Source organism: Dendrobium catenatum, unplaced genomic scaffold (genome assembly GCF_001605985.2).
Source record: "Dendrobium catenatum unplaced genomic scaffold, ASM160598v2 fragScaff_scaffold_716, whole genome shotgun sequence".
NCBI lineage: Eukaryota > Viridiplantae > Streptophyta > Magnoliopsida > Asparagales > Orchidaceae > Dendrobium > Dendrobium catenatum.
In genome coordinates this window covers 5,108,998-5,118,967 of record NW_021319178.1, presented here as the reverse complement: position 1 = coordinate 5,118,967, position 9,970 = coordinate 5,108,998, and the positions used below count along the sequence as shown (strand labels likewise).

The 9,970-nt window shown below is 35.1% G+C and overlaps 1 protein-coding gene across 1 annotated transcript in view; it reads right to left on the bottom strand.

Moving 5' to 3' along the window:
* Nucleotides 1-1,442: 1,442 nt before the first annotated feature.
* Nucleotides 1,443-9,970, bottom strand: part of LOC110099488 (uncharacterized WD repeat-containing protein C2A9.03) — a 29,697-nt gene continuing 21,169 nt past the window's right edge. The window contains exons 8-11 of the mRNA XM_028696037.1: nt 7,858-7,949; nt 7,684-7,789; nt 2,215-2,301; nt 1,443-2,135 (exon numbers count right to left, since the gene is read on the bottom strand). Coding sequence (XP_028551870.1) covers nt 1,722-2,135; nt 2,215-2,301; nt 7,684-7,789; nt 7,858-7,949 — 699 coding nt within the window. The 3' untranslated portion in view covers nt 1,443-1,721. The remainder of the gene's footprint in view (nt 2,136-2,214; nt 2,302-7,683; nt 7,790-7,857; nt 7,950-9,970) is intronic.

The window sequence follows — 9,970 nt, the reverse complement described above, 5'->3', positions numbered from 1 at the left end:
GAATCTAAACCCTAATGATTTAGCTAGCAGTTTTAGGAGTTACAAGGAATACTTTTTGAAGGGAAAATTTCCCCCATCATTGGAGGTATCTGTGTTATTCATCGATCGATAAAAATTGATGCAGATCCCATTGAGCAACAGTGGAGCTGAAGCATATTTAGGAAATTGTTCTTAGCTGAGGAGCAGTTTATGATTTATTTTTTATAAATATGTTTGATTTTTACTTTTTATTTATTTTTTTAAATATTTAATCATTTTTAAGCTTTTTTTAAAAAATGAAAATAACCCTGAAAACTTCATGTGATGACTTGTATTTTATGGTAAATAAAAATATATTAGTTTTAAGCCAAATTGACTTGTTTAATGAATGGAGTTCAACTAATTTAGACTTAATAATGTCTTAGTTTTAGTTGCTCGATGATGTTAATCTGGGTGAAAGAAGTTGTGATAAATTCATCAAATATATTTAATGTATTCGAGGTTGTTTGTTAGAGCGTTACTCGATGACATTAACATTCATGAAAAAGGTTGAATTGAATTCTCATGAAATTGATTATACTTTATTAGGAGTGGGGAGATGTCGCATGTATCCCTAATTGAAAGATATTTGATTTTTTTTTATTCTGCATTTTTCTTGTCAAAAACCAAACAATCTTTAAGAGATTTGATTTTTGTTTTATGACTTTATTTGAGGCAAAATAATAGTTATTAGTTTCATAATCTTCTTTATTTCTTCTCATTTGTGAGAAAAAAAAAATCAGTAAAATAAGATCGATCCTTTTATGGTGAATAAACTTCTTACACACAAAAAACAGAATTGGTGCAAATCAGGACCTAAGTAGGTCCATGTCTCTCTCTAAATTACAAATTTTGGCTTTGTGAAAATACCATGCCAAAAATTTTGTTACGAACTCATATACTTCATTACAACATGAAAAATGTAAAAAAAAAATTATAATTATTTTGAATACAAAATATCAAAATTTAAAGGTATTTGTGTAGACTCCCAACAACATCATAAAAAGTTAAAGGGTATTATTAATCTTATTTCTTAAACACATGACCAATGTCACATCATTTTTTTTTTAGAACTTTTAAATAAATTTAAGATTTATAAAGTTGATTGTGAATTTATTATGAAGAAAATTGTTACTATGATTACATAAATCAACTTTCTATTATAATTTTTTTTTTTGAAAATCAATAAGAAAGCAATAGCCAAATGAAATAGTTATTACTATATGAATGACAGCATCCAGAAAGTTATCCCAAACAGACTCTTAATCATAAATCTATACCATGACCTCTACAATGAGAGCCGAAGCTAGACAGGTCAAGATCCTCAAACACCTTTGTTTTTGTTGTTTTAAACAAGAAGCAAAAATATGAAACGTTTCTCTTCCAACAATCAAGAAGCAGACCAACCAGCTTAAGAATGAGAAAATAAAAATCTTGACTGGAGTTTTGAATGATCGAAAATTAATCAATACAATGAAGTGTTTAAACATTGGTATATAAACTACATACAGCTAATTTCATCATCATCATCTCTCTCTCTCTCTCTCTCTCTCTCTCTCTCTCTCTCTCTCTCACCAGTTCATTGCCTAAGCTATGCACACAAAACATTTTCATTTCTTCCTCTTACTAATTTTATTGAAATACAATGATTTCCCCATAGCTCACAAGCAATGAAAAAGATCACGGGTGGGTTCTCAAGCTTTTCAAACCAGGAAGTCTAAGTAAGAAAGGTTCCTACACCGTTTGTACTGTAAGAGACTTCCATAAGTGCGGTCCCAAACGCCAATAAAAAGAGCCTCAGTATCAGGACTAAAAGACATACCAGATATCTCACCAAAGAAATCCAGCTCCTGCTGCTGCTCATAGCCACTCTTTACATCAAAAATGTGAACAAAGTCTGCAGGTTCAGCCATTGCCATAAACTGCCCATCTGATGTGAATCGAATCGATCGAATTGCTCCAAGATTGGCTCTCAATACAGAAACTGATTTGGACAGATTTCTGACATCCCATACTCTGCAGGTCTTGTCCTGATTGCCGGTCGCAAAAGTTCGGCCATCAGGATTCCATGCAGATGCGAAGGAGTAGTCTTGGTGTCCTTGCAAGTCATGAATGGTCTGTGAGTGTGGAAATTTTAGCATATTGTGTTCTCTTTTTACCATCTAAGTTGAAGGATTTTTAACTATTATGGAGTACCTTTCCAGAGTGAGAGTCTGCCATGATTCCCTCTGGGTTGTCTCCCACAACCACAAGTAGTTTTCCATCAGGACTGAGAGATGAGTGCTGCAAGAGAACAAGTGGGAGTAATAGTACACAAATCCATACAAACATTTGATCTAATTTCATTTAAATGATATTTAGATGTTAGTTTTATTAAGATGTCAACCATATTTTTCATAAATTATGTCAGCTTAAGAGTACGCTAAGGTTTTCAAACATGTTAGTGACATCTTAAGAGTACACTAAGGTCTTAAACAAGTTTGCTTTTTTGCAAACGGAAGACCAAATTCCTCCAGATTCCTCCGATTCTATTTCAGAGAAAGAAAGCTTATCCTTCTCTTTTGCTGATGATGACCCTTCCCCTCAATCTAAGAATCAGAACCTCTCTGATAAAATCTGTCATAATACTAGATCTTCTAGTGAAAAAGGAAAATCTCCTATCAAGTCAAAGCCTCCGAAATCAAAATCGGCCAAGAAGGCCAAAGGTCACAAATCATAATGTCCTTACCTAAATTTGCTAGTTGGAATGTTAGGGGGTTCAATAACCCTGACAAAGTCAGTTTTTGCAAGTCTTTGATTTCTTCTTTGAATCTCAAGATGTTATGCATTTTGGAAGCAAAAATCTCTCTTGCTTCTTATGATGATCAGTGGTTTCTTCGTTCTCATCGTCTCTTTGAGAATGAAGGAAATTGCAACAATTTTGGGGACTCTGTTTTGGGCAGGATTTGGATAAAATGGGATGAGTCGGTTTTATCCTTTAATCCTATTTCTTCCTCCTTCCAACACATCCATGGTATTCTATCTGTGGGATCTTTCCCTCCGATTTTTCTTACTGTTGTTTATGCTGCTAACTCTATGGAGGACCGGAAAAAACTATGGGATCAGATCATTGCTTCTTCCCCCCCTTTAGACCAACCTTGGGTCATTTTGGGAGATTTTAACTGCTACAGATATGAAACTGATAAAGCTGGTGGCAATGCTTCTTCTTATAGTAGGTTGGGTGAACTTAATAGTTTCATTTTTAATTGCGGGGTGCAAGATCTTTCTTCCACGGGTCTACACTATACTTGGTACAATCAAAGAGTGGATAACCCCATCCACATCAAGTTGGACAGAGTTCTGGTGAACAATGCATTATTGGATGTTTTTCCTAATGCTTATTATAGCGTGGAATCTCATCTAGGTTCTGATCACTCCCCTATTATTTTCAATTCGTCTCATGAAAAAGCTTTATCGGTCAGATTTATGTTCAAAAATTATTGGATAAATTTGGAGGGATATTGGGATGATGTTATTTCTGCTTTCTCATCCAGATCGGCTAGAAGCCCCATGGCTTCTTTTGCCCATAGCTTACAAATTCTTAAGAGGTCATTAAAAAATAGAAATTTGGCATCCTCTTCTTATCTTTCTAATGCTCTATTGGAAATTAAAAGCAAGCAACAACAATGTTTGGAGCAACTACAATCCCAACCTCTTGATTTGGTTCTAAATCAGAATTTGAAGAATATAAATGAGAAGCTTGCAACATTTCAAAATCATTGGACTTCTTGGTTAGCTCAAAGAGCTAAAGTGTTATGGCTTACTAAAGGGGAAGATGACCTTGGGTTTTTATTTGCCCATATTAGAAGCAGAAACAACAAGAACAACATTAAGGAGATCTATACTCCTGATGGGCATTACACTAAATTTAATGACATTTCTTCTGTTGTCATTAAACATTTCGAGGGATTATTTAATACTTCTCACCCTGCCCTTCAACTTCCACTGGATATTCCTCATGGCAAGCTGCTGCCATCTCATTTTGGCAATAACTTGGTGGCTCCTTTGACTTTTGATGAAGTCAAGAAGGCGGTTTTTGATGGTAATGAAAACACAGCTCCTGGACCCGATGGTTTTACATATGCTTTCTATAGGAAATCTTGGCATATTATTGGTTTGCAAGTATTCAATGCTGTTGGAAATTTTTTTTCTACTGGCTCTCTTCCGAGAGGTGTTAAGGCAAGTGCTATTGCTTTAATACCCAAGAGCTCCCACGCATCTAACTTAAGTGACTACAGACCCATTTCACTTTGCAATGTCCTATACAAAATTGTTGCCAAAGTCATTGCCAATAGACTCAAAGTTGTTCTTCCACATATTATTCATGAAAGCCAATCTGGTTTCATAGCCAATAGATGTTTGACAGATAATATCATTTTAGCTGCTGAATTACTTAGAGATTTCAAAGGCAATAACAAGATGTTTTGTGCGAAACTGGATATTAAGAAGGCTTTTGACTCTATATCCAGGGAATTCATCATTGCAAGACTCTTACATAAAGGTTTTCCTGAAACCTTTTGTCACTTGGATCAAAGGATGCATTACTGACGTTCATTTCTCCATTTGTTTGAATGGATCCCTTGAAGGTTTTTTCAATTCTAGCTCGGGTCTTAGACAAGGATGCCCCTTGTCTCCTCTTCTTTTTTGTATTGCTATGGATGGCTTATCCAACATCCTAATCGACCCAGCTTCTTCTCATAATTTCAAGGGTATTAACTGCAAAGATTTTTACATCAATCACTTGATGTATGCTGATGATCTTCTGGTGATGGGGGAGTCCAGTAAAGAAAATGCCAATAATCTTAAAACTTGTCTGCAGAATTTTGCCACTGTTTCGGGTTTGCATATCAATCCTAGCAAGAGTGCTATCATTTTTTCTTCTAATGATCCTGGCAATCAAACTATCTGTGAGGAACTTGGGATCCACAACATCAATCTTCACCTCACTTATCTTGGTATTCCCATTTCACCTAAAAGACTTAAAGCCACTCACTTTCAACCACTACTGAGCAAAATTTCTGCTCTACTTGCTGGTTGGAAAAACAATTTTCTTTCTTTTGCAGGTAGGGTGCAATTTCTTAAATTTACCATCACCAACTCAATTGCTTATTGTATTAGAGGATCCATCATTCCAAAGGGCTGCTGTGATATCATAAACAAACTTTGCTCTAAGTTTTTATTTCACAACAATTTGGTGGAGAGAAAACTGCATCTCATTCCGTGGTCTAAAGTCAATATTCCTAAAGATGCTGGGGGCCTTGGCATACCTTCTATTGATGCACTCTATTTTGGAGTGTTCTGTTCTATAATTGGCAGGTTTTATAATAATCACAATCTGCTTAGCTGCTGGTATAAAGCCAAGCACATTTCTCCTTCGAAACATCCAACCTTAACTGCCTCAAAAACCTGGCACAGAATTACTGAAACATTCTTTAAGATCAAAAGGCTATTACAATTTTCTGTCTCCAATCACAGCAATTTTTCTTTCCTATGGGACCCGTGGCTTAATGGCAATTCGCTTGTGGAAATTTATCATTTGCCGGGTATGGATGATATTTTAATCAAGGAATATTTTAGGAATGATACCTGGTATCTTCCTAATCATTTTCATCCTAGTATTCATGACACTATAAAATCTGTGGAAATCAAAGGCACCAACGAAGTCTTATGGGATGGAAATTCTAAATGGGTTTTTAAAAATTTCATTGAATTTTTTTACTCTCATTTACCCAAGGTTGACTGGTATAGATCCATTTGGCACAAGAATTATGCCCTGAAGTATGCATGTTTTACTTGGATGGCTCGTATTGGCAAACTGAAAACTGCGGATAACCTGCATCTGAGAGGTATCTTGGTACCTATGAATTGCTCCCATTGCTCGGGCCACACAGAGAATCATCCTCATTTATTTTTTGATTGTGATTTCTCTTTTTATATTCTTAAGAAGATTCTGCCGGAATTCAACAGTTTTTTACTTAGGCCTACTCTGCCCCAGGCTTTGGATTTTATTGAAAACTCTAAAACGTTAAATAGTGCTGGAAAGAGTGTTTGCTTTTTAGCCATTAGCTGCATTACTTATCACATTTGGAGGAAAAAAAACAATCGTCGATTCTCAAATACTAGAAACAATGTGGCTAAAGTTATTTGCAACATCTATGCGGCTATTAGACTGAAATCGGTTAAATGGAAACACAAAACAACTTCGCATCTGGATTTTTTGGGCATCTAATCTGCCATCAGGTTCTGTTAATTGGTTGGAGAATGACTATATACCGCAAGTATTTCTATGCATTTTGTTGTGTCAAAATTGGGACTCTGTTTCTTTCCAGGTGCATTGAGCGGGCACAGTTTTTGTTTTTTGATCCTTTTTGGACTCGGGTAGCTCCTTCCTGGGTATGTGAGGTTTTGATGTTTTTCTCATCCCAGATTGAATGTGGACTTTTTAACTCTGGAATCCCGGGTTGGCTGCAAAGATTTAAGCTGGCAAGATGGGTGGATGATTGGCATTCAGACAATGATGAGCAAAGCCAATCTCTCCGAGCAATGGAGGGCCTGCGTGGCAACCTTGCTCGTTTTTGGGATTCTTTATGGGCAGGCTGGATGTGCTGCGACGGCCACTGTAACTGATGCGGGTGTTGGTTTATCGAGCAACCAGTGCAACCGCCTGGAATCCATCTAACACTATACAGATTAAGCATGATGAATGAGACTGTGCCTACATTCTGAGTCTTTCACTTGCCTATTGTCCTATTTTCTTCTTGCAGCTGTCTTTGTGTATTTTTGTTTAGTTTTTGTTCTTAGTTTTCTTTACAAAGGTTTACTTGTAATTTGCTACTTTCATTCTTAATACATGGGCTTCAAGCCCCGGGTTCTTCCAAAAAAAAACATCTTAAGAGGTCGTACAATATTTGCTGACTTTTTTTTTTTTTTTGACATTTAGGTCAATTAAGGCAAACTCACACACACAACGTATATACAAAGACTCGAACTCAAGGCCTCTTAGTTGAAAGCCTAAGCTCTCAACCAACATGTCAAGTTGAGTTGTGTTCTGCTGACATCTAGATGTCACTGATTTAGAACTTATATCATTTATATGTAAGTTATTTAAAGGCGTCAGCAAAGTAAACGACTGGAATCTTCAAATATCATGGCATTACATTGCTATGTGTGAACCAAACTTCCTCTTAAGACAACTTAAACACTTTTAGGGACAGGTTAGCACAATTTAATTAAGATGTTAGAGTTATCTATCAATACTGTATTCAATTCAATGTTAATATATTCAGACATGTCAATATTATCTACATATTAAAAACAGTAAAAAAATTCTTCAGATGTGACATTAGATGTCTGATTTGACCATCTAATATCAATAAAAAAAGGATATGATAATCATTTTTGGAAGAAAAATGTTGGCAAAGCAAAGTATTGACATATATAAATAACATAGCATGCTTCATGAAGCCATGCATACAAATCTAAGGATGAGCGCACACATTGACATAGGTAGGCAGGCATCGGTAGATAATGGAAATACACAATAATATATCTCAATATTTTTGAGCTTATGAAATTTAAACGAGCAAAGGAAAAAAAAAAAAGAGGAAAGAGTAGATATTAACTTACATTGACAGGCCATGGGAAACAAAATTGCCTAGAGAGCTGGAACTTCTCCATGTCATAATCTCTGACTCCACAATCATTATTTGAAGCCATGAAGTGAACAGCACCACTGAATAGAATAAATAACAGATTAGATCATAACATGGTTATAAAATAATAAATACCTTATAAACCAACCTGGAAGTGTCATATATTTCAACTGCATTAGTTATTGCATTGTCTTCATAAGTTGTTCTGCTGCAAAAGCTTATGCCTGGACGGTCCAAGTACTGCAATTTTCATCAAGGTTAAAGACCATCAGGGATCTGAACCCAAAAATGAATAAGTGGAAGTAGCACTTGTTGAAGGATATGGCAATGAAAAATAAATAGAAAATTTGGGAATGTCCAATGAAGTATAGGAGATACAACAATAAGATGAGTAAATAACAATACTCTCTCAGAATTAGCAAGGCAAGAAGGAAAGACCAAAAATAACATGTTGGAAGCAGCAACAACAACAAAACTTTATCCCATTATATGGGGTCGACTACATGAATCCTTTTACTACATGAATCCTTTTTCTATATTGTGCCCTATTAAAAGTCAATTTCTCATTTAAATCTAGGGACATTTACATACATATCACCATATACTACTCTATTTACATATTTAGCATCTACAACTTTAATATTACATAAATATCACATATGGTTCATTTTCATATAAAATATGAGTGGTAGAAAGGAAATATGAGTGGCATATTTGATATTAAAATAATATAGAGTGGTATGTATGTAATATTAATGTTTTGAGTGTTAGATTTGTAAATAAGATGGTATAAAGTGGTATGTATGTAAATTTCCCTTAAATCTAATATAGCAAGGTCGTTTCTAATAACATGTTGGAAGAGTTGAAAAAAAAAAGGCAGCATCACCTCATGATGCACTAAACAAAAATAAATAGATAATGAAAAAATTCATAAAGCTGACCTCAAATAGTTTGATAGGGTGAATAATATGATGAACGTGAAGTCTTTAGAGCAAAACAAACTACAAGATTAAACAACAACTTTGAGTGCAATGGTGAAACATTTACAAACAGATTGCCGCCAACATTCATCTATGACAGGCTACTCTTAAGTACCACAGAATCTCCTTTAGTCCTTTTACTAGCTGAATGACTGAGAATGAACTAAACTTGAGCCTTCGAGTGTAAGGGATATCAGACAAATCAACATCTTCACTATCAAGTATCAAGAATAAGGTTCTAGCTCGCATCACCAATAGATAGAAATCTATAATTCAAGTTAATATCAACCCAAAACATGGTGCCACCACTATAGATTCATTTAGCACATTACAACTACAATAAAATTCATAGAAACTATGAAAAAGTGAAACAATAACACATTTAGATAAAAATAAGTTGATAGGAATAGAAGCACATAATAGAAAATAGGTTGAAGAAAAGTGCCACAACGCCAAAATCACCCGAGAAATGCATAGAGAAAATTTTGGGAGCTAATTCTAGGAATATTAAAGCGCTTAATCTTAATGAATCATTGAAGCACCACAATCAAAGGCAAGATATGTATTACATGCAAACTATTTGACTTATAGTTATCCAAGTAAGATAAAGACATCTTTCATAACTCGCAAGAAATCATTTTACTTTAAAAAAAAAGATGACATGATCAAGTTAAGTAACAAAGACAGCAACACCTACGGAATCAATATTGGACAACTTCATTCAAAACAATATTTTATTAATTGTCACAATACCACTTAATCAAAGGCAGGGTTTTGTTCAACATGCATGTTAAAGGCATCTTTAATTGTCAAAATATCACATGATATCTTCAATGCCAATTGCATAAACTATAAAGGACTTGCATAACCCAAACTCAACAACAAACAATAGTATTCTTGAAAGAAGACGAATTCCTTAAGGGCGCCTTTGTATGTGATGGAACTTGAGTTGCAAAAAATTCGGAATCCAAGAAAAACAGCCCAAAAACAGTGGAAAAATGGAGGATTTCTTGGATGGAAACACTCACAAACACTTCGATTACTTAAATATCAAAAGACTTATAAGTTTCCACGGATACAATGCTCTCAATTCGAGAAGAGAAGCTTTCTCCCAAGCCCTAGATTAGAAGAAAGCTAAAACAGCCACCAAAACAAGATCCCTCTCAAACCAACCCTAACTCCCTTTTAACCCTCACATGATCCCTCCAAAATACCCTAATTACCCCTAGGGCAAACAAAACAAACTCCCTCTTACATTTGGTGGGCCCCTTGGGCCCACCC